This window comes from Crocuta crocuta, unplaced genomic scaffold (assembly GCF_008692635.1).
Source record: "Crocuta crocuta isolate KB4526 unplaced genomic scaffold, BGI_CrCroc_1.0 scaffold176, whole genome shotgun sequence".
In the NCBI taxonomy this organism is placed as follows: Eukaryota; Metazoa; Chordata; class Mammalia; order Carnivora; family Hyaenidae; genus Crocuta; species Crocuta crocuta.
The window spans coordinates 1022196-1047937 of NW_027531905.1; the positions used below are offsets into that span (position 1 = coordinate 1022196).

Sequence of the window (25742 nt, forward strand, 5' to 3'; positions counted from 1 at the left end):
TTACCACGGATCTATTTTGGCAACATGGAGGTATATCTTTCAAACTGTTACAAGTCCTACCTGTGAGGAGAAGACATTACAGGACCTTAAATGGAGGTGGCCTATTCTAACCTGATAGTGATAGAATCCACTGATAACATTTTCTTCAAGACAAAAGTACATATGCAAGGAATAGCTCATTAAAAAATGCTCCATTTTCACATTATTTCAAACTTTTATCGGTAGAATGGCTCTGCACATCAGTTTCACTATGAATACAGAAACACAGGAAAGTACTTCCCCAAAAGATGCATTTAAGAGCCTATATTTTTCAACATAAAGTGCTAAGAAATGAATGAGGAGGGTTGGGAATGTCTGGAGCTGTAAATCTTGAGACCCCCACACTGTGGCTGGTCCCCGAGTTCAGCATTCTGATTTTTTCTTAGGTTCAGGATGATCATCCAAGGTGGTTGGATGCTTGTTGGGACCATCTGGTGTCTCACCTGTGACAGCTAAAAAGATGATTTTCAGCCACTTCTGTTTCAGTTCCTCACTGTCTGCAGCAAAGCTGTGCACAGACTTGGACTGGGTCAGTTTGAAACTGTGTGGCAGGTCTGCACTCCTTGGCATATCGTCCACAATGTAGCCAAGGAGTGGGATGGTGGCCTGGGCTCGGACATCCTAGGGAAAAACATGGTACATATCATGAGCTGTATTAGCTGCTGTGCGTAGGCCTGTGTAACCTGGCTCCCACTAAACCTCTTTTCTTACCACTGTTCCACACAGACGCACCCTGTGAGCTCTCTGTGGACAGGGATGGGCATCCAGGTTTCACATGCTCCCTGTACATGAGGCCACTGATAATGCTAGCTGAATAAATTAATGAAAGAGAGCTCTTGCCTAAATCAGCTAGGATGCACTGATCCTACACCCCCTTTCTGTGAAGGAGTTCATTCAACTCTTCATTCAGATGGAAAAGGGAAAAAAATAATAGTTACTATATAAAACCCGTAAATGTTGACGAGGATCTCATTACCAAATGCAGTTTTATCTGGTGACCCAGATAAATTCAGGCATCAATTTATTTATGGACAAAAAAGAAGTTATAGAGAAAACAAACAGAAGATAATATATGCTTTGGTATTTATAGTCTATTTCTAAAATAAAGTTTTCCTAGCTCTTAATGTAGATGTAGGCTAAAGTACGACAGATACATTTAAGATTTTACATATTCCCAGGTGAACACAGGTGTTTTCCTTTTTTTTTTTTAATTTTTTAATTTTTTATTAATTTTTTATTTTTATTTTTTTATGAACATAGGTGTTTTTCAAACACAACACAACTCACAGTGCCCGGTGCGGCTCTGGTGAGAAGCTAAGCCTGCATGTCTGCTGTTCCCACAGATTTAGCTCACATCCATGCACACATGGCTCTCAAACACTTGCTACTGGATGTTAATCCAAGGTTGATATAAATTCCCCTTCCTCTCAAAGTCCTTTCTTTTTCAGGTATCCATCCATTCAGTAAAAAAAACCCCAACTTATCATAATTATTTCCTGTCATTATAAAGGCTCCTTCTCTTCCTTGCTTCTCCCTCTGCTTCACCCCTTCCGTCTCATGCCCCTTCCTAATCCAACTCACCCCTTCTCAAACCACTGGATAGGAATGAGGAAGGGAAGAGACAAATGGGGCACGAGGTAAAGCAATTATGGGCTATCTTTTAAAAAGTCAGCCTAAAAAATTTTTAAATCAGTTGAAATAAACTTGAATTTTAGTTACTGATTATTTTTCAATTGTAATGAAAGACAATGCAACTGGCTGAACTCTTGTTCTGTAGAGGAGTAATGGCAGGATTTTGATTTCAGTGTCTTCACCTCCCTTTGTGCCCCAGGGACTCCATCCCCTCAGAAAAATGCAGTCTACATACCTGAGGGGCCCCGTACATGTACAGCACGAGAGGGTCTTGTTTGGGGATCACACACCAAGCTTTCTGCCAAGGTTTCGACTTCTCCATATACTGAAGAAAGCTGCACACTATGCTGTTTCCAGATACTTCTGCTGATTCAATCTAGAACAATATAATGGAAGGAGAGTGAGAGAGAGAGACCAGAAAATGAACCACACGGAGAAGTAGTTCACCTTATTGGAACATTCATCAAGTACAATATATTCATATAAAATGTCTCGTGGGGATGTCCAAAAAGAGTTCATCCTCAATTATTATTTAAACACTTACCTGATCTTTTATGAACAAGGGGAAATATTTAAGTATTACCAGACCTCAAATTTAAATAAGTTAAACATTTATTGAATGTTTGCTATAAAGGCACTTTTCTTAGTTCACTATGTGTTTATTTCATTTAATCCTCATACCAAGAAGATACCACTTTCACTGTCTTTGAGTTGCAGAAGTGAAATTCCTTTCCCAGGTCATATATGTAGGAATTGGCATGCTAGAATTTGGATCTGGATTCAGAACCTGAACATTTTTTTCTTTTAATGTTTGTTTATTTTTGGAGAGGAGAGACAGAGCATGAGAGGAGGAGGCACAGAGAGCGAGACACAGAATCTGAAGCAAGCTCCAGGCTCTGAGCTGTCAGCACAGAGACCAACGTAGGGCTCGAACTCACCAACCGCGAGATCATGACCTGACCTGAAGTCGGACACTTAACCGACTGAGCCACCCAGGTCCCCTCAGAGCCTGAACTTTTAACCACAATGCTATACCAGCATCAACAGTGTAATGATGCAATAGCAAAAAGGCAAATACTGACCAGCAATCATTACCCTGGAACCTCAGATAATTTACAAGTTTTAAAAATTACAATTCTTTGTAGACCCATTTATAGTGTTCTGCTTTGTCTCCTGATATCTATCTATCTATCTATCTATCTATCTATCTATCTATCTATCTATCTATCTATCTATCTATCTGGCTGAAAAGGGAACAAAATCATTTGACTAAATGATAGATTTTATTATACATATTATAGGAAGAAAATGGTTTGCATCTATTTTCAGTTGCTTGGATCCTTAGGATAGCACTACTCAATGCCATCCACTGGACAGTGTTGGTTCACCAACTGCTTTGTTATCCATTCAAGATAAAGCACAGAAAGTAAGAGTAAGCACTTAGAAACTTTTGGAGCGATTTGACTTTGGGTAGACATGCAAACATTTTACAAACATAGAGAGTTGTGTGATTTGGAAATAAAACTGGCCCTTCATCACTGATTTCTTTAAGAAGCACTGGCAGGCAAACTACAGCCCACCACTCCACCACCTGTTTATGAATGGCCTATGAGATAAGACTTTTCTTTTAGAATTTTTTTGTTTTTTATAGATGAAATTTAAAAATCAATCTGATGACAGGGAACACTAACTTTGGACTCTAATTAAATAAAATGTCATCTCCCGTACTCAGAAAGAATTCCCATCTTATTGTCATATGATAAAAAACTATACTACATTATTATTGTATTTCAATTGTCAATATAATTTGTGAAAATTTTCTTTCTTGTCCTAGAAGTAATATTTTCAGTTTTTCCTCTTGGCCTGCAAAGACTAAAACAGTTTCTCTTTGACCCTTTATAGGAAAAGTGTATTGACTTCTGGTCTAGAGCACACAAAACACTAGGTGGCATGAAGCAAGTTTCAAATATGCAAGTATGTGTGTGTCTACATGCACATATGCATACTTACCTTCTATTTATAGACCTCACATAATATATTTACTTGATTAAATATATATAGGTTTTTCAAAAAAACTACCTAGAGATTTTAAATTCAGAGATACAACCTGAAACCCATCCCTTAAAACAAGTTATTGGACTCATTATATTATGCCAATTGCTGTGTTTAAGTCTTGAGGCTGTGTTCTTGGGAGGCAATGAAACATGTCTTTCCCCATTCCTTGCCAGGGAAAGCCCCACTTACGTCTGCCTACAAGCAACACGTATACCCTAGAGGAATTCAAAGTTATACTTTCAGCTTGTCAGCCTTAAATGGACCCTGAAGTTTATGCTTCTTATTCAGTTAACAGAAATGACCTTTGTATGCTTATACTGCATAGATGCTCAATAAACAGTCATTGATTCTTAATAAACCATGGAAATTCGTAGAAAATAAAGTATGTCTATGACTTTAGATACAGAAGATTCTGATCATGAGCCTATTCTTCATAGACTTTCCAGGCTACCTTGAACTTTCTGCCACAAAGGCCTTATTATAGAATTTATTCCTTATGTTAATATCTCTGAGTGTGAAACTCATTTCAGGTACAAGCTGCATTATAGTGCCCAGGCTTGGGAGGTTCTGACTATTCTAAAAAATGAGTCAAATTCACTTGCTAGGTATTTCAAGAATATTTCAAAGCCGTTACCATATTACTGTCATGAGGTGTTAAATGATGTTTTTTTTTTCTAATTTTTAAAATATTTTTATTTATTTCTGAGAGAGAGACAGACAGTGTGAGCAAGGGAGGGTCAGAGAGAGAGGGAGACACAGAATCTGAAACAGGCTCCAGGCTTTGAGCTAGCTGTCAGCACAGAGCCCGATGCAGGGCTTGAAGCCACGAACTGTGAGATTATGACCTGACTGAAGCCGGACGCTTAACCAACTGAGCCACCCAGGTGTCCCGTAAATGATGTTTTTAACACAACAAGTTGGAAGACTTTTTCAGGTAATAAAGTAATAGTTTAATATGAATTTTAATAATTTCAGACAGTGGTTTTTGAAGCCAATATGATAATTGCCAGGAAAGCTTTCCTATTAAATAATATAGTGGAGGGGCACCTGGGTAGCTCAGTCACTTAAGCACTGGACTTTGGCTTAGGTCATGATCTCACAGTTTGTGGGTTTGAGCCACACAGTGGGTTCTGTGCTGACAGTGAGGAGCTTGCTTGGGATTCCCTCTCCCTCCCTCTACTTCTGCCCCTCCCCAATCACACTTTATCTCTCTCTTTCTCTCAACATAAAATAAATAAACTTTAAAAAATACATTGTAATGTTGGGCATCAGAAGAGAAAACAATTTATACTCAATATTTTATTATTGCTGCCTTCATGACATTAACGTATTTCACTCTCAAATGATGTGCTTTCTACACAACTAAATATGATCTCAAAATTCAGCAGGGTAAGACAAAAGTATGAATCTTGCTTCTTCTTCAAATTGTTAAATATTAAGAGAAATACCAAAATGTGCTATCTGTACTCTTCAGGGCTACATTCCTTTCATAAAAATTTCAGTTCTCCATCATTTAATATTTCATACCTCTAAAATTCCTTTTCTCTTCTTTTCTTCGCTGTCTGTGAATCCACTTATTATTTGATAACAGTCTTTACAAACTTTGTTCAATTTTCCACCATCGTACTCAAGTTGAGCTTTGTAATCAGAACACTTCCAACAAACCACCTTAAATTTAGAAAAATGAAGAGTAAACAATCATAAAGATTTAAGTAATAATCACTTATAGTAATATGAAATGAGAAAGAGTTAAATATTTAAGGCAAATTTTTACCAGACTAAGAATATCCCATGAACATTAGGAATATTTATCATGATATCATAATGCTGTTGGTGACGGGCTCTGCTTGTTCATCATGGTCTTCCTTGCTCTATAGGTAGGAGACCTTTACCTTTCACACCTCTGGATGTTTCATCATTATGCTCCCAAAATGAACTCGGGATCGTCCCTGCTCTGAAGCTGTTTCCTGCCTTTACCCTACTCCTCCAAACCTGTTCCCTACTAATGCTCCCTGTCACGGAAAACAGCACAGCCATCCAGCCAGTCACAGCAAGTCAGAAACCTAAGAGCCATAGTCCTCAACATATCCCTCTACTTCACCCCACAGAATCACAATATTACAAAGTCCAGATTTTATCTCCTAGATATTTTTTTCATTTGTCCATTTCTCTACATCTTCCTTCCAAGTCCAAGCAGTCAATATCCTACTTGGGACTACTGCAGTCTCATGACTGGTCCTGGTAGCATTCTTACTGGAGCACTCTCTAGCCTATTTTTACATCCCTCCAAGCTATTTTCCAAACAGCACCAGATACTGTCTTAAATATGCTAATCTGATAGGTCTTTCCTTTATTTAAAATCCTTAGTTTTCCCTTTGCTTTTAGGTAAAGAATACCCTGTATATTGGCCCACAATATCCTATATAATTGGCCCCTCTTACTCTCTGTATCACCAGTGACACTGGCTTCTTAAGAGCCCCTGAAGTGCTGTACTCCCGTCCTCTCTCATCTAGGCTTCAGTGAGTTATCTCTTGTTCATCATTTAAATGTTGACTCAGATTTCACTTCTTCAAGGAAGACTCCTCCAAATTTCAGAATAGAGAACTGTCTCTTGTCACTGTGCTATTGAAACTACTTTTCTTGATGCTCTTATTAGTTTTTAATCATATACTTGTATGATTAATTGATTTATGTCTGTAATGCTCACTAGGCTGTAAGCTCTATGAGAGATCATCCTTGTAGATTTTGCTCACAAGGCACACAAGAAAGTTAGAATGCCAATGAATGAATGAGTACAATGCAAATGTATTCTATTTCTTAGTGAATAGCATTTTTTCTAATTATTATATGACAATTGTTAACACTTTCCAGTTTAAAAAATTATTTTTGAGGGGCACCTGGGTGGCTCAGTGGTTTACTGTCTGATGTCAGTTCAAGTCACGATCTCATGGTTTGTGGGTTCAAGCCCCGTGTTGGGCTCTGTGCTGACGCTCAGAGCCTGGAGCCTGCCTTGGATTCTGTGTCTCCCTCTCTCTCTGATCCTCCCCCAATAGTGCTCTGTCTCCCTCTCTCTCAAAAGTAAATAAACATTAAAAAAATATTTTCTTGGCCATAGCAACATTTTACTAGAATGTCTCCTGAGGCAAGGGAAACAAATGCAAAAATAAACTATTGAGATTTCATCAAAATAAAAACCTCTTGCACAGTGAAGAAAACAATCAACGAAACTAAAAGGTAACCTATTGAATGGGAGAAGATATTTACAAATGACATATATCTGACAGTATCCAAAATACATAAAGAACTTATAAAGCTCAACATCAAAAAAATGAATAATCAGTTAAAAGATGGGCAGAAGACGCGAATAGACATTTTTCCAAAGAAGACATATAGATGAACAACAGACACATGACAAGATGCTCAACATCAGTCACCATTAGGGAAATGCAAATAAAAACTACCATGAGATATCACATCACATCTGTCAGAATGGCTAAAATCAACAACACAAGAAACAACAGGTGTTTGTGAGGATGTGGAGAAAGGGGAACTCCCTCACACTGTTAGGAATGCAAACTGGTGCAGCCACTCTGGAAAACAGTATGGAGGTTCCCCAAAAAGTTAAAAATAGAACTATCCTACAATCCAGAAATTGTACTACTAGCCATTTACTCAAAAAATACTAATTCAAAGGGATACATGCACCCCAATTTTTATTGCAGCATTATTTACAACAGTCAAACTATGGAAAGAGCCCAAGATTCCACTGAATGATGGATGGATAAAGAAGAGCTGATATATATTACATACATACAAACACATAATGGAATATTCCTCATCCATAAAAAGAATGAAATCTTAAAAAAAAAAAAAAAAAAAAAAGAATGAAATCTTGCCATTTGCAACAATGCAGATGGAGCTACAGAATCTTATGCTAAGCAAAGTATATCAGAGAAAGACAAATACCATATGATTTCACTCATATGTGGAATTTAAGAAACAAAACAAGCATGGAGGGAAATAAAGAGAGAGGGAGAGGCACACCAAGGTTCAGACTCTTAACTAAAGAGAACAAACTGATGGTTACTAGAGGACAGGTGGGTGAGGGAATGGGTTAAATAGATGATGGGGATTAAGGACTACACTTGCTGTATGGAAGTGTTGAATCATGATTTTGTACACCTGAAACTAGTATTACACTGTACATTAAACTGGAATTTAAATAAAAACTTAAAACACATACACACACAACTTTAAAAAAAAGTATCTTCTTCAAAAAGCATATTTTCCCCCAATTTATTGTGGATAAACTATTTAAAAATATATAAATGTTAGTAAAACTTTTAGTTTAGGTTCAGAGCATATACAATTCATGATAAAAAAAAACCCCACTATTTATTGTTGGGGTGCCTGGGTGGTTCAGTAGGTTGAGTGACCCACTCTTGATTTCAGTTGAGGTCATATTTCCAGGATCATGGGATTGAGCCCCCTGCTGGGCTCTACACTGAGTGTGGAGCCTGCCTGGGATTCTTTCTTTCTCTCTGCCCCTCTCCCTCGCTCCTGTTCTCTCTCTCTAAAATGAAAATTTAAAAAAACTTTTTAAGAAACTCAATTCATTGTTTTCCTATAATTGAAATGAAATCACTCTAGAATTTAGATTTAACATGCAGTTGCATATTCATATCAGCTACTCTTTCATTTATTTTCAACTCATATCATAGTATTTTGGTAATCCACATTCAAACACATTTGTTTGTTTGCTGAAGGCAAGTATGTTAGTCAATACCGGAAGTCATTTCAAGCAAACTCAATGGCAGATTAAAAAGTCTTACCCTGAGGGGAAAGTTTGCTATCAAATTGAACTTTGATCACAGAACTGTTTCACTGAGAAAACTTACAAGAAAAGCAGAAAAATAAATCTGCAGTAAGAGACTAATCTAGATGAACGATCAATAAAAATTGTTGCACTTCAGCATACTAATAATAAATTAAATCCCTGCAATGCCTGCCCTTCTGTTTACTTGTTGCTTTTTAGAAGAAAGTATATAATCTTAAACTTGGTATACAGGGCCATGCAAAGTCTGCTGTTATCCCCTTCCTCATTTCATGTCTTGTACCTCCTCACTCTTTCCATATAAAAAACTCAAATTGCTGAAAACCTGTCACCTGCCTCCTCTGGCCTGAGTTGTTGAATTTTGTGAGACTGTATGTCTTTTACATATATAACCATAAACCTCTAATGGGCACAGAGAAGTCCACACCTATTCCTCTGGGAGGCTCACTTCCCTGCCCAAAGACAACCGTTTCATACCGAACCCTCTTTCTTGAATCTCCTTCATCCCTCTTCCCCCTACTTTTCAGCTGATGACTCTTCCTCATACTTCAATGACAACATAGTTATCATCAGACCTAACATTTCCTATCACAAAATCAAAAACACAGCCACATTTGCACCCATCATTTCGTTTTCTCTTTCTGTTATAATGGAGGAAATTTCCCTCTCCCATCAAAAGCCTGAACTTCCATTTATGCTATATGTTCTAACTCTTGTTTTCTCAGAGACATCAACTCCTTTGGTAATTATTTACCTCTAACTATTTCTTTTTTTTATTAAAAAATTTATTTTAATGTTTTTATTTATTACTGAGACAGAGAGAAACAGAACATGAGTGGGGGAGAGAGAGACACAGAATTCAAAACAGGCTCCAGGCTCTGAGCTGGCTGTCAGCACAGAGCCCGATGCGGGGCTCAAACCCATGAACCGCGCGATCATGACCTGAGCCGAAGTCAGACGCTTAACCAACTGAGCCACCCAGGAGACCTCGCCTCTACCTATTTCTTATGCCCCAGTTCCTCTTACTCATTAGGCTCCAGTCCCATGACCTCTGGCATCCAATGGAGGACCCAACTTTCTCCTACCTCAGGCCTTCTGACCTACAGAGCCACTGACCACCTTTCCCACCTCCCTTGCATTGGTTAGCTCTTTCTCACCTTTTAGGCATTAATCAGCTTAAGTATCAATGCCTCAGACAGGTCTTCATTTTTCTAAGTAAAATTGGTCCCAAGTCTTCCTCCATTAACATCATTCTCTATTCTAACTTCTTAATTGCCTTCTTAGTGTCTTTGTAGTAATTTAAAATGCTTATTTGTCTATTTACTTGGCTTTGGTTATTTTCTCCATTAAAATGTAAGCTATGTGAAATTGGGGATCATTTTGCTTACTTTTTTTCTCCAGGAAACAGCACAGTGTTTTGTACATAGCTGTCATCAAAATAGGTTTATCAATTAAGTGATTTATTTAATTGAATAATTTTTTTTGACTTTTCAAACTGGATGATTTTACAATACTAGCAGCCTTCATGACCATTAAGAAATCTCACTTACGTGTCCACATGCTCGACAATGATGTCTTCTCCTTGTCAGTGCATTGAAAGACTCTTTGCATTTCATACACATCGTGACTTCATTATCTCGGATCCATCTTGGAGCTCTTTTTCCTAGCTCAGCAGTCTAAAAAGGAAAGAGATTCAATTTTACCAGAAAAAACTGTTATTTCCATCTATTTGTTAATTACTTATTTATTAAAAAGCACTTCAACAACATTGCTTATATCATGCTCTGAAGCTCAAGATCCAGGAAAAGAAGGAAAAGGTACAAAGAAGTTTTAGCAGCACAAAAAAGGCACTTGCTATTGTATTTATGTAAGAAAAAAATGAGATTCTGTCTAGCCAGTTCTGGCATTGCAAAGAGAAAAGGCAGGATAAGAAAATGACTAGACAAATCTGCAACTGCAAAAAGAAAAGAATTTAAAGAATTTAATTCAACTTACAGAAACCTCTGACTGCATGTCATTATCCTTTGCGATTGCATTTCTGAAGGTTTCATTCCTCTGATGGAAAGCATCAATGGTCTCCTGAAGAGCCTAAAATATAAATGAGATTCAAAGCACACATTAAAATATCACTTGGAAATTAATGAAAATGCCTTATCAAACAAATATCTATGATGTGGGAATGCCCTTAAAAATTAAATGACCTTGTTCTGATGACACTGCTGTATGTGTACACTACAATATGTGCAGGTGTCTGTACATACAAAGGTTACCAAAAAATAAAAAAATGAAAATAGAAATCCGGTTTACCTTGATCCATTCTTCTTTGTCTTGCTCAGAACTAAAACAAAACAGAATACAAGTGAATGCAGAGAACATTAATGAGTTATAACTCGTGAATAAAACTATGCTTTAATGCTGTTTCAACTTCTGGAAAATTCAGGGATGCCTGGGAAAAAGTTTCAACAAAAATTAAACAGAATCTTTGGCAACTGAACAAATAAATTCTTAAAAAAAATTATGGTACGCATAAGTTTTGAGCGGGAGAGTTAAGTTTAGCTTCCATCAATATACTGCCCTGATATGTTTGACAACCATCATCTAGCTGAACATATTAGGTAACTGTAGATGTAGTTATACCAGATATACAACTAGTCTTCCAATTTACCTTTAAGAAGACATACGAGATTTTCAAAGGCTACTCGTCATGGTCCATCTTATAAAACATTACAATTATTCTCTAGAATCTAAAATATATTCTCTGGAATCTAAAATATCTTTGTAAGACCTTAGGAAGCTATTTAATATTTCCTCTGAAAAACAATTTTGCTAGAAAATTTTAGGCAATGCTGTACTTAACCTATTACAGATAAAGCAAAACAAAATTTTTAGATGCTTGTAGGAAGGAAGTTTCACAGATTAATAAACTCCAGCATTTAATAATTTTCTCTTGGGAAAAAATTTCCTTGACTATAGTCAAATCTTCCTATTTTCCTATTGAGGCAAATTCTGTTTAGTTCATCTTCCCTGCAGAGAGCTTATACAGCTGGCTGCTGTCACAGAATATATTAGAAAAATCCCCATTAGTAGACTCTGGACTGAGCTACATCTTCAATTTGGAGGATTCTGAAGAATGTCAAAAGAGTGGGGTTCCATTTGTTTGCATATGTTTGGTAGACTAGGTCTGAATTTGTGTTCCAGCCTGAACGTCACATGCCTCGCTCCCAAAGGTGTCACATATAAATGAGTTTGGCAGGAGCTTGGCTCTTATGACATCATTTATCTTTCCAGCAAATTTATTATTGAGCATCATAATATGCCAAGAATGTAGTTGGAATCTGGGCCTGTCAAATGGAAGATTCTGCTTATTTTTCACCTGGGGATCCTTGGACCAAGAATCTGACTGGGGAAGGCTTCAATCTTGCCCCTCAAAAAAGATTTCTCCCTACTGCAGTGGCCTGCGTGGATAAAATCAGTTCTATTGTACTGTCATCATAGTTATTTCCTAGCTGTTCTCAGCCTTTTAAGTGCAAACAAACCTGACAAGTCTTTAATGCTCTTTGTATTACTATCTCAGTCATGGCAGATTTTTTTATTCCTCTAATTTACTTATTAGTATGTTTTTACATTCATTTAGTAATATAAAATCATGAAATAAAAACTATTTAAGGCCAAATACTTTATATTCTTTTAAATATGGAAGAGAGAGTAGAATGTAAGAGGCCAGTCTTAAGGCTGACTTATTCTGCAAGAAAAGCAGAACTCTTTTTTCCCCTAGTTGGTTTCAGACGCGAATTATCTGTAAATATCTTCAAATATATACCCAAATAATATAATCCCTGCTAATACTCTGATGTTCTGAGATTTTCAATGTTTGTTTCTATTGAAAGAATCATAGACTGAAAAGTAATCACTTAATTCAGATCTTCAATTCACCATATAATCATAAATATAAGTGCAGCAGTGAGCTTAGGGGAATAGGAAATTTAAGGAAACATGACCGTGTTTTCATTACCAGTTGAAATGTATCCAATACTGCATATTGGAACTCTACAAAGTGATTACTGCCTGTACTTAACAAAAATTCCTCATGAATCAGTGCCATCCTGAAGAGAAAACAGCCAACCTGCTAATGGAAGGCAGGAGTTCCCATTAGACAATCCCTGAAACTTTCATAATCTCTCTTCTGCTGTTTCGACACGTCTCAGGTCTGCAGATTTGGAAGTGTGCTGGCATTTCAGAGCAGCAGCGCCTCATTCTTCCGCAATGAAGACTTCTCTGATGGTCAGAACTATTGATAAGTCCTTCCTGTTGCCAGAACCAATTACTCAGTGAGTCAGGCTCTGAGGGAGGATTTAGGTCAGGAAACTCCAAACACCTGCATAATACATTCTTCCTTTGGGTTTGATAGCTGGGGCCCAAATCCCACCATAAGGCAGGAAAACGATGGCATTCAAAGCCAAGTCCTTTATACTTTTAATTAATGCTTGAAATGCCACCTTCTAATCCTCAGAGCAGTCCCCTAGCAGCTCCCTAAGTAATGCCAGGTTGAGTAGAGATTTGCTGTGGGAAATCAAAGAAGTGGCTGGCTAGTTCTTCAAACTTTCCCAGCCTGCTATATCTCCCATAACTGTAATATCACCAAATTCCCTGATTCCCTGGCCAGATTCCTGCTAAAATAAATTATTCTCTTTTGGAAGTCTGAACTTCAAGCTTTTATGCAGCTACTAAACACAGGTATCCAGGATGAATCCATCTGAGCATCCAGAACCACACAATAGGGGCAACAGAGCAAAAAGAAACAGAAGTGTTATAGGAGCCTGTAAATTCTAGGGTATCAGAACCATCAGAGCCAGGATTGGTACTTAACCCTTTGATCTATGACCTTCTGAATGTTCCCAATTTTCATCAGGATAGGCCTTTGTAGGATAAATGGATGACAGTCTTCTAAGGCAGATATTTCAAAATCTGACAGCACGCCGTTTTCTGGATGTTCACACTTGAGGTAGTTAGGACCCACTGCAGTGGTTCTCATGTTTTTTTCCTCTCTAGACATGGTTAGGTTAGGCAGATGGATGCTACAAACTCCAGCCCTTTTTTCCAACTAAATAAAGCATGCAAGAAGAACCATCCCTTTCAGAAGTCCTGGTTTCTAGAGGCCACTAAAAGCCCCAAATGGCCCCTTCACATATCCTCCAACTGTGGCAGGAGAATCATTACCTTTCCTACCCTGCCTCTTCTGAACAGTCTCTCCATCAAAGTGCCAGCAAGCCCCACAAATACAGAGACACTGAAGGACTGACAGTTGACGCTTCAACATTTAGCATGGAATATTAAGCATCAATAAACAAGGGTTTATTGATCAATAAACTGTGCACCAACAACAAGGGTGGAGGGAGGAAGAGTTAGGGGAGAACATTTTCCTACAAGTCTCAAAACCCTGGCCTGAACGCAACAACTTTATTCTCTGAGCACCTTGTAAATCTGAAGAGGCAATGTAACCTGAATGCTTACCGTCTGAAAACAGCTATCCTAGGCACTACAGAGGAATCAAAAAGGAAGACATGATTCTTGCCTTTTAAGAGCTTCTATTTCTTCTCTTACATCGAACCAGATTCTCAGAGGTCTACAGCATTCACTCAGGAAAGACCCTCAGAATTATTCTGTCCTATGACTCCTTCCAATGCCTGTGGAAAGCTGTGTGACAGGAACGATGTTCTCACCTGGCTTGTAGCTCCAGCGTTCTCTCTTTCCCAGATACCTGGAAAGTGTGTGGATATTCTTCATTGTGGGTCTCTACAATTTTCATTCCATCGATGCCAACCCTGGTTCGAACTGTGAATTTAGAGCCCACCAAGCTGAATCTTGGGACACAGTACAGCAGCATGTTGTTGAACTACAAGAAGACAGAATGCACATCAACAAATAGGAAAACAAAGAAGAGGAAAGAGACTAATATTAAAAGTAGCCCTAGACAAAAATTCCAAGGGATTTCCAGAGAATATCATACTTTCTATGTGAGCAAAATTATTGAAATATTATATTGAGATTTTATGCTTATATCAAAATTACCTTATTTTAAAATTTATAATGTATTTCTCTTTATTGGTTCATAACATTTAATTAATTAATTTATTTATGTTTAATGTTTTTATTTATTTTGAGGGGAGGAAGGGGCGGAGAAAGAGGGAGAGAGAATCCTCAGCAGGCTCTATGCTGTCAGAGCAGAGACTGACATGAGGTTTGGTCTCACGAATTATGAGATCATGATATGAGCCAAAATCTATAGTCAGATGCTTAACCGACCGAGCCACCGACTGCCCTTCATGTTTTGATATTTAAGTAAGCCAATCATCATTCTGTACTATTAAGAAAATCAGTTCAATTAAATTCAGCAACAGTTTATTAACAACTTTCCACATACCAGGAACTGAAGTTCTCAACCACATAAGTTGAAGCCCTTAGGCATCAAAATTTCCAATTGTTGTGTCTTACAAAGCAAGTCTACAATAGTTATTAGAGGAAAAGAGTAACATTTAGCAATTATTTTTGCCAGTGTGATTAACATTAGGTTAAAAACCCCCAAATTATTACTTGAGAATGTGTGGGGTTAACACGCTAAGCCCTACATAAAAATTTAACTTACTGTTTTATATTGTCCTACATCTTAAGAATTTGTCATGTGTAAATAGAAAGGTCATCTATTTTAGCAAATAGTTTTTAAAGATCTTCTTTACCAGATCTGCTTTTAAAATCAAGGACTTTTGGGGCACCTGGGTGGCTTAGTCGGTTAATCATCTGACTTTGGCTCGGGTCATGATCTTATGGTTTGTGAGTTCAAGCCCTGCATCGGGCTCTCTGCTTGTCAGCTGTGAGCCGGCTTCAGATCCTCTGTCTCTCTCTCTCTGCCCCTCCCCCACTCATGCTTTCTCTATTTCAAAAATAAACATTAAAAAAAATAAAATGAAGGACTTTATTTTGAAAACTGAATCAAATTATGTATAATGCCTCATTTCTAGTCAATGATGAACAACCCCTGCTACTCAGGACCAAGCAGTAAGTTTGGGGAGGCATTTAATTCACTTTTGAATATATTAAACCATGCAGAAAGAGGAAAGACTAAATACTTAGGTTAATCTGTAGGCAGATTCCTAAAGAAGTCCATACTTATCTTCCCCCTTCCTATTATCATCTCTTACACTGTTTCTGGAGTCACATACATGTTTTTGAAGACAAGAGCAACTGGGGTCTATGCACTACATAACCTCTCATGTCTCAAGATTATTACCTCTCAAAGTCACAGGTTGAGACGATTACATGAAGAAAAATGTCCTGTTCTGCCAGGTCCATTTTGGCTCCACCCAAGCCATCAAGACAAGAAATCTTGATGGGTTTTGAAAACATCTCAACCTGTTTATGTGACACTGTCCATTGTACTCATTCTGAAAGCAGATTTCTCATCAGTTGTTCCTTGTACATTATTATGCAACTTCCTGTCACAAATTTCGTGGTAAATTTCATTTCCACAATCGATAATGTAGAAATAAAAGGGCACTAAATACACTTTTAACAGATGCATCTCAGCACCACATTTCACATTTAGATTTCTAGAAGAGAACCCTAAGGACCTATGCCCTATCATTAATGGTCTGCTGTGTTCTAAGTATGGCAATCACCAGCCTCACTGCAGTACACAGGACTTAGGGATGTGAAAACACTCTGAAAGGCTCTCATCATCATCCCAGCTTGGTTCTGGCAGCAGCTTGCTGCTGTCTGTGTTAACATCTCTCTCTATCTTGTATGGAGGCTTTCTAGGGAGGGCATTTGCTCCAGGCTGAGCACAGCGCAGCAGGAGTGGCAGAGCCACCGACAGGCGCAGGGCTCGACTTTCAAGACAGCAACAACAGCCTCATTTTCTGTAAACTGAGGGACAAACGTAATGTCATGGCATAAAACTTCAGAGTTACCTGGATGCCTGTACTCAAGTTCACATTATACAGTTAAGCAAAGTCTTGTTCTTTTACAGAAATACCATCCATGGATGTGGAAGTTCCTGGCATTTTGTTTTTGCAGTTACACTCATACAAGATGACAGACTCTTGTACAAATGATGTGTTTCTCTTTCTGGTTTATGCTTGCAGGATTACGTTTCCCCTAGTCTTCCTAAGTGGGGCTTTAATTCTCAACCGTCAATAACTGCTTTATTACCCTTCCAGAACTCAGGTCACAATATAACGCTTGTCAATAAATAGCCCTGTTCTTCTTTCTTACAGCTGAAAGTAAGAGCTCTTGATGGACACAAAATATTGCTTACAGTGTAGTAGATGCCATATATGTACAGAATTAGGTAGTTATTCCTGTTTCTTCTGTGATCCCTGTTCCTGTGGCAAAAGCCCCAATCACCTTCCCTCTGGGTTTCTACAGGTACTGAAGGAGGAAGTGATAGCAAGTGCAGCACCAAGTAGATTGACTTTCCCTTTCAGTGCAGGAGATCCCTTCTTATCCATGGCCACAGCTCAGGGTTGTTATAGACATGTAATCGCTGGCTGGTGAGCGAACTCCAGAAGTGCTAAGCTAGAAGCCTGTCTCAATTTTATTAAAAACGCAGGGCGAGTCCCCCTTCTTGATCTCCAATGTCCTCAACTATTCATATCAAGTTTCTGAAAATATTTATTTAACCGAAACTATTCAATTTCATATCTCACGAGTGGAAGTTTCATTTCAGTTTGTTTTAAAAGGTAAAAGTATATTGTTGGAGAAAATTTCCAGTGCCTGCTCTGTATTCAAAGTTTAAATAAGTCAAGGGAGAAAAAAAATCGAAATCTGTCCAGCTATAAGCAAATAAAGGCTAGAACTCCAAAGGGCCAAGAATAAAAACCTCTCGGGTCATTCTGTAGGATAATCTGGTGATTTTTTTTTTTAAATGTTCAGATATCAAGTGTGGTTATTTAGTTTAGTCAACAGAATACCCTGCAGTAATACAAACAAGCATGGTGTGGAGGCAAGAAAATGTGCAAGCCCATGAAGGTCAGCTGAATGCTGAAATCAGATTTCTAAATGCAATTCGGTTTTTTTAGAGAAATGTAATATCGCCAGAGCAGGATACAGAAAACTAGCCCTCATATACTTTCTAGAGACAAAAATAAAAAAGGTTGCTGAGGTTACTAGGTATTAAACATGAAGATACTCCATGCGAAGCAAAGTGTGCTGGCAAGAGGAAGGTGTGTGACAAGAACAGTGCAGGGGTGGAGGGGGGCAGGGATCAAGAGAACAGACCTACAGAGATGCTCTTAAGGTGGTCTTCACCTTCACAAGACAAATGCGGCTTTCTAGTAACTCCCGCTCTAGGACTCTGTTCTCCCGGGAGGCGACAGCAAGAGAAGTTTGATAGCTTACAAAAAGTAGAACAGGATGGTCCTTTCTCCAAAGTCACTATGGCTGTAGTCCCCCAAGTCTCCTTGCCATCTGTCCTCAAAATAGCTGCTTAATTTGGCTCTGCACCAAAGTATTCAACCTGAAACCATTTCCAGGATAATTCTCAAATGTGAAGATGAAGCCGAGGCACTTGGTTAGACACAGAACTAGAAGCTTAACTACTGAAACAGTCATGCAGAAGATGGGAAAGGAAAATTATCTAAGCTCCTAAAGGAATGGGAAAGGCAAAGGGAAGACATTAACTCTCAGGCATTTAGCCCCAAATAGTATATTAAGCATGTCTTTTTAATCTGTATTTTTTTTAAAAAAGTTTATTTATTTTGAGAGGCAGCAAGTGCATATGAACAGGGTAAGGGTAGAGAAAGGGAGGGAGAGAATCCCAAGCAGGCTCTGTGCTGTCAGTGCAGAGCCTGATGCAGGACTCGATTGTCATGACCTGAGCCATCCAGGCGTCCCTAATCTGTATTTTTGATGCTTTGACATCGTGGGGCTTTGTTGACAAAGAAGGGACTTGTCCTGCTTAGGGTTACCCACTTCCTAGAAGTAGTAAATGACTGACCTACATCCATGCCTTTCATATGGAAACCAACCAATCCAGAGGCCATACCCCAACTGCCTCCTTTTTTGAGCTATTACACACTGGGCCAGTATATCCCTGCTCTAATTACTCAGGGTCAGGCACCAGACAACAGCTAGTATACACCCCAGAGCTGATGGGATTATTTAAACTAGTAAATCCTAAGCCTATTTATTTTGTCTTGCCCATTCCTTCTCACTGAACCCCCCAATAAACGCTCTTCCTCATATTTTCTGTTTGCTTCCCCAGCCTCCTTATGGACCCTGGTGCTTTCTTGTGTAAACTCCCATGGTATGGCATGCCTCTCCTCTGGGGAATCTCTGCATATAATGCTCTTTATCATGGCAATTGTCTCCTGATCTAGTGGTCTCACCATACCTTAACAGCAAAACATACATTTCAAAATAATTAGACTGCAGAACCCTGACAGGACATCACAAGTCCCTGATTTACATTTTTAGCTCTCTGTATGACCTATGAGTGGTGAGGATTTTTGTTGATCTCCAATGAAGATTTTTGTAGTTCATTTGGATAATATCTATAAATCGGATGAAGTTAGAAAGATAATTCATATACCATAAAATTTACCCTTTTAGGGGCTCCTGGGTGGCTAAGTCGGTTAAGCGGCCGACTTTGGCTCAGGTCATGATCTCACGGTTTGTGGATTTGAGCCCCGCATCGGGCTCTGTCCTGACAGCCAGCTGAGCCTGGAGCCTGTTTCAGATTCTATATCTCCCTCTCTCTCTGCCCCTCCCCTGCACATGCTGTCTCTCTCTCTCTCAGAAATAAATAAAACATTAAAAAAAATATTAAAAAAATTTACCCTTTTATAATGTACAATTCATGATTTTGGGTATAGCTGTAAATTGTGCAACCCATCAACCATCCCTACTATCTAATCCCAGAACATTCATGACTCCAAATGGAAACTCTGTGTCCATTTCCTCTTCCCTACCAGCCCTAGGCAACCTCTACTTACATCCTGTTGCTCTGCATTGCCTACTCTGGATATTGCATATAAATGAAATCATACAGTATGGGCTTCTCTGAATGGCTTCTCTCACTCGTCAAAGTGCTTTCGAAGTTCATCCATGTACCATGTATCAGTGTTCTATTCCCTTTTAGTGCCATATAACAGTCCACTGCATAGATACACCTATATCCTTATGTCCAAATATTTTGGCTATTATGAATAATTCTGCTGTAAGCATTCACATACAAGTTTTGTGTAGACATGTTTTCAATTTAAAAAATTTTTTAATATAGTTTATTGTCAACTTGGTTTCCATGTAACCCCCAGTGCTCATCCCAACAAGTGCTCTCCTCCATGCCCATCAACCCCCTTCCCCTCTCTCCCACCCACTCCATCAACCTTCAGTTTGTTCTCAGTATTTAAGAATCTCTTTCGGTTTGCCTCCCTCCCTCTTTGTAACTATTTTTTTCCTCTTCCCCTCCCCCACGGTCTTCTATTAAGTTTCTCCTGATCCACCTATGAGTGAAAACATATGGTATTTGTCTTTCTCTGACTGACTTATTTCACTTAGCATAATACCCTCCAGTTCCATCCACATTGTTACAAATGGCCAGATTTCATTCTTTCTCATTGCCATGTAGTATTCCATTGTATAGAGAAACCACCTCTTCTTGATCCATTTGTCAGCTGATGGACACTTAGGTTTTTTCCATGATCTGGCTATTGTTGAAAGTGCTGCTATGAACACTGGGGTACATGTGCCCCTATGCATCAGCACTCTTGTATCTCTTGGGTAAATTCCTAGCAGTGCTATTGCTGGGTCATAGGGTAGAATTATATACAAACTTGGGAGAATTGCTACGTAATATGGTGACCAAGTGTTCTTTTTGAAAAATGAGAGATACTGAACACTACTATGCATGATAATTAGTTCCTGTAAGTTTTCCTTTTCAAGGAGGCTGTAACCAGAGGGGAAAAAACCCTGTAAGCCCCAAATAAGCTCATAGTATGGCTGGTGAGAAGGCTGCCTCACAGCAGAAAGTCAGATGTGAGTGGCGTCCTGAGATGGTATGAGGGGCCAGTCACTGGGCAAACCTCATGACCAGTGTGTTCATTTCTTGGACAATAATAACAATCATAACAATAGTTACCATTTACGAGCTATTACTCAGGGTTAGCTTATTGTTACTCCATGTTACCTATTATTCTGATTATGATCACATCATTAGATACTGAAAGGAACCGGGATTAACAGAGACTAAAAACATAATGGCCTGGATGGCCCAGGAAGTGCTCTTTCCATTTGAGATAAGCCTCAGACTAAATGTCATTTCCAGGAAGTAAAGGAAAGGACAGGGACTATGAAAAAGGAACTATGTGGCAAACTCATGCACTTTTCACAGATATTTTAGGCACAAGTTTCACAACCTTGAGTATACACTTACTCAAACTGGAAAGATTAAAGTAGCTGGTCAGAGAGGATTAGGAAGAGAACCCTTGTCAGAAAAATGGTACCCATTAGCCTCTCAGAACAAAAGGAAAGAGAGAATCTGAAACAAGGAAAATTTGAGAAAATATGTCCTGCCCCTATCACTGATGGCTAAGATCATCATGGACAAGTTGTCATCAGTTGTATGTTACTGAAGTAATTGATACACGTGGTAAATACACACAAAAAAATTATTTTCAAAATACTTTAAGATTTGTATTCTTGAAGGAAAAAGTTTCAGTTACTAAAGGACATTCCCTTATGTAGAATCCTAACAGTACTGACTAAATCAGGTTAGATGGAATTGCTTTGGTGAGCAAGCAAGCATCCTACTCTTTCAAGAGGTACAGAACCATATCTATGAATTACTGTTATGTGACCAGCTCACACTAGAATACTTACTAAGAAAAGGTAGCGTTCTTGTGCTGATGTGTTCCGAGCAGCTAGTTTCAGGATCTGTCCTTCTTTTATGAGTTCGTTTGAAGGATTGACAATGTCTTCTTCCTCTCCCAACATTTCATAAATCTCTAAAAGTTTCTTTAGATTCTCCTAGGAAATGAAAACAAAATACAGCAAGAGCAAATAAAGGGAGGTTTTTACTTTAGCAGCTTTAATAATACAATGACCTTAGCTAAAATACGGATAATTCGGACAGGATAGGGACTAAGCATAAATTTGGTATAAAATGTGTCAGTTTTGAGCAAATTGAAACCTGGGAGACGAGAAGACAGGATTATTCCATATAACACTAAACACTTTATAAATAATCTTTTTTGTTCACCTTTATCAATTCATTTTGGTCCAAACCTGCAGAAACATTAGGCTATATTACTGACAGTTATCTAACTACAAGATTCCCATCTCCTTTGAAAATCACTTACCATTTTTCTTATTGCACTATTAGAATGGCTTGCTGCTGTAGATATAATTTCAAGTGATTCTAAATGGGAAAAAGAAAAGTTAATAAATATATTTTGTCGTTACTATGCTACTAGGTAGTTGAATAGTAACACCATTAGTAACGTAACACTACAATAAGAAGAAATCTGACACTGAAGGTCACATCTGACACCAAAAGCAGGGGCAATTTCCATTTACAAAGTGGATACTTTCAGAAGTTCATTTGTAAGCAGATTACTTGCAACTTGAAGGATTATTTCCTCATAAATAGTCATACACATTTTTACATATGACCTGGATAATGGACCTTCAAAATTAACAAATACCATGTACACTTTGCCAGATGCTTTTATGTGTATTATGTCACGTAACTCTTACACAGCCTTGAATGGAGTTTCTGTTAGCTCCACTTGGCAGATGAAAGAAATGGCAGGCGATGTGGCTTGGCCAAGGTCACACAACTATGATACTGTAGGGTCACACTGAAACCTACATCTTCTGATTCAAAGTCCTACAACACTTCAGCACTAATACTTTTTTTATTAGTTTTAGAAGCAAATTAACCACCACACATAACCAACTTTCTTTGGGAAAACAATTCACAGTTCTACTCTTGGTCGGGCGAAGGGGAATCAGCTGATACTAATGCTGATGGAAGGTTCTGCTCCTGCGCAGGCAGTAGGAGAGGTGGGAAAGGAGCAGTCTGGTATGGATAAGGTAGGAGCCTGGGTGCCGCTAGGGAAGGGCTATGGAGGCCACGGCCTCCTGGAGGATCAACCCCAGGGAATGCCCTCAATCCTAAATCATGTCCTGCTCTTTCTTTTCTATCTTAGGAATACCAGCCTGCTTAATTCTGTTACCACAACAACCTCATTACTTCTGGACCCAATTCTCTTCTTTGTTCTGTGGCTGAAAAGAATGACAGAATGTGCTTTTGTGGCTTTGTCCTCTCTTTTGGGTCTCTAAAAGCACTTCTGTGATTTCCTCACAATTTTAGTTTAAGGAGCAATGGGAAATCAAAAAGAGAAATAAAATGCCCTAATGTTCTCGTTTTTTGACACTGCCACCTTAGGGCAAGTCTTCTGAGTTTAGAAGAAACTGAATTTTTATTTAGATTTTGGAGAACTATCCTGATTGGGGCAATTCTGTGCATTTCACACAGGCTCCAAGGTAGAGGGAGACAAAATAAAATAACCTGGGACCAGCAGTTTGAGGAGGAGTAGCTACCACTAATTCTGTCACCAAAACCAACCACTTAGCTGCTCAGAGGAATGTGAAGTGGGCATGAAGTGGAAAGTAGAAGTCAAGTCAGGAGAATTCTAAACTGTAAAGGGAGAAGGGGAAGAAGAGAAGTTCCTGTGGCCACTGCTTCACTGGATGGCAGGAGAAATGCATCAGAGAAAGCCTGTGTTCAAAAACAGACCCAGGCTGGCAAGACCAAAGATTGTGTTCTGTGTTCCTCATCTCTTACCAGGGTTCACTTACAATAAAGACAAGAAATTATTAGCAAGGTACCAATGTTTCAAAGTTGTACAACAGCACTGTCAGTACTTGACATGAAGCCATTTCTGTTAAATCTTCATTCTTCCCTTCAGTTACTTGATTTTTTAAAAAATTAATTTTTAAAAAGTAAGCTCTATACCCAGCAGGAGGCTTGAACTCATGACCTCTAGATCAAGAGTTGCATGCTTTGATTTTTGAAAGTAACTGAGAAAGATAAAGTATTGAAACCCCTGACCCCTAAAAAAATCATGTTAGGACCTGATGAAAAAATAAAAGGCAACTGGAGGAACAGAAATAAAGTTTTCCCGAGAAAATGTTAACTGACACTAAAAAGCATCGTTTTCTCTTCTCTTTTAGGGTAGGTAGAGCCAAGTTTGCTTAGTTTATTTTTACACAGTAAATGTCAGGTTAGCTTTCTTGGTATGTATCAACCTATCTAATTAACCAGCAGCACCAGTAATTCTGAATGGTTCTATTCTTCCTGTGAGAATGTAATTGTATATTGCTATTCCAGATGTCTCTAAGACTACTGTTTCAGATTTCTGAGTTAATGATTAATGTGAAATCAGCATGAGACATGTGATTTCCCTTTCTCTAGACCTGTGATCTGAGCTCTGAAGTGCTGACCTAATTGAGCTGTTGATGATAACTTCCAGTGAGGCTATTTTTTGGCTGCAATATCTTACTAAATTGGCTGTTGAGACCTATCTCTCTCTTTACCCACAAGGCTTCCTGGTCACTTCATTACCCCAGAGCAGAAAGGGGGTCGGGGAGGAGCATTTACTTTTAGCATCGTTCCAGTCTGGAGAGTCAGGGGGCAACTTCCTTAGGTAGTCCTTGAGGAGCATCTCATACCGGGGGATCCGCTGAACAGGTTCTAGCATGTGGTGCTGCAAAGTCAAGCTCCCGCACACCTTCTGTCTCTATAATGAGAGAGGTTTTTAAAAAAAGATTTAAAAATGAAACTGGCCAATCTAAAAATGGTCATATGGAACTGTGATCATGGACAGGATTTCCCTACAAAGTGTGCTCTGTGGATCACTTGCATTAGATCGATCTAAGGTACTATTAAAAATGCAAATTCCGACCCCATCCCAAGCATGAAACCACAATCTTTGAGGCTCAGGCCTGGGAAGATGCATTTTAAAACACCTCAGTTTCTTACACCATGAAAGTTTGAGGCCCACCAATCTGGTATAAGAACAGAAAGGAAAAGCAAGCAAATTTTAAGGAAGAAAATTCTGATTGCTGTCAATGACTTCAGTTAGTCACAAGAAAGGTTTGTGTGGTCACATTATTGAATCAGACTCCAGAGATTTTTAAAAGATGCATGTAAAAGAACCTAATGAGGTTCACTAGGCACAACTGCATTCAATGACTTTGGACTCAGCAGACACTATTTAATATTAAGGCTACCATAAATGTCATTTCCTTTGAACTTAAAGAAGATTCCACAGAGAAGAATGACAAGATCAGATACTAATATCTTAGGATCTGTCACAAAATTTTAATTTTTCATTAGGTCATGGCAGTCTTTTCCATTAGAAACTGAACTCTGTAACTAGATCTCCTTTTCTTACAGCAAAATTGAGTCTATATAGCCTTTGCTTTCAATAAGCTGTTGCCATAAGACAGGGAAAAGATTACTTGAAAAATAAGATGTGTTCTTATTCATATTAAACAAACCAGCAATCCAATTAAAATAGTTATTGGACTCCTACTATGATCATGGCACTGCAGGGTATACAAGTTGTCTTAAGACATGATGTTTGCATTCAAAGCAAACAAGAAACTAAAGTCTTCACAGACAAGAGAGTATTCAGCATGAACTCTGATGAGGGCAGCTGCTGGTGCGAAGAGAGGTGAAGACCAGGGTCAAAGGGCAGGAAAAGGGACCTTGGAGAACGGCCTCACAGTAGTCAGGCATGAAACATGTTGAGTTTTGTTGGCAAGTAAGATATATACGGGGAAACGGGATGAGGAAGAACAGGTCATCTGGGGTAATAAGTCAAGCTGAGTTTAGACTTGCTTCATCTAATGCCGGTTTTCGTGCAGGAGAGCAATATCATTAGATTTGAGATGTATTTAGATCAACTTACTTCAGTGTGGCTTAAGCTACTGCAGTAGGGAGACGTGGGGAAAGTAGTTTGGAAGGGATTATTGTAGACCAGGAAAAAAGTATAGAGTCTGAAATCAGCATGGAAGCTGAGGAAATAATAGCTTTATTTAATAAAGTGTAAAATATTAATGGTGCAAGTTTAGCCATCTCTCTTGATTTTCTCCAACAAACCTATAATATATTATAACA

General features: G+C 38.5%; 1 protein-coding gene across 5 annotated transcripts in view; it reads right to left on the minus strand.

The window, feature by feature from the left end:
- Positions 1-25742, minus strand: part of FGD4 (FYVE, RhoGEF and PH domain containing 4) — a 139079-nt gene continuing 113337 nt past the window's right edge. For all 5 annotated transcript variants that reach the window (XM_077774458.1, XM_077774457.1, XM_077774459.1 and 2 more), the window contains 10 exons: positions 24219-24357; positions 21913-21971; positions 21434-21580; positions 14281-14453; positions 10868-10898; positions 10556-10648; positions 10111-10236; positions 5254-5394; positions 1907-2047; positions 1-660 (listed from right to left, as the gene is read on the minus strand). In XM_077774458.1, the coding sequence (XP_077630584.1) occupies positions 403-660; positions 1907-2047; positions 5254-5394; positions 10111-10236; positions 10556-10648; positions 10868-10898; positions 14281-14453; positions 21434-21580; positions 21913-21971; positions 24219-24357 (1308 nt within the window). In that variant the 3' untranslated portion in view covers positions 1-402. The remainder of the gene's footprint in view (positions 661-1906; positions 2048-5253; positions 5395-10110; positions 10237-10555; positions 10649-10867; positions 10899-14280; positions 14454-21433; positions 21581-21912; positions 21972-24218; positions 24358-25742) is intronic.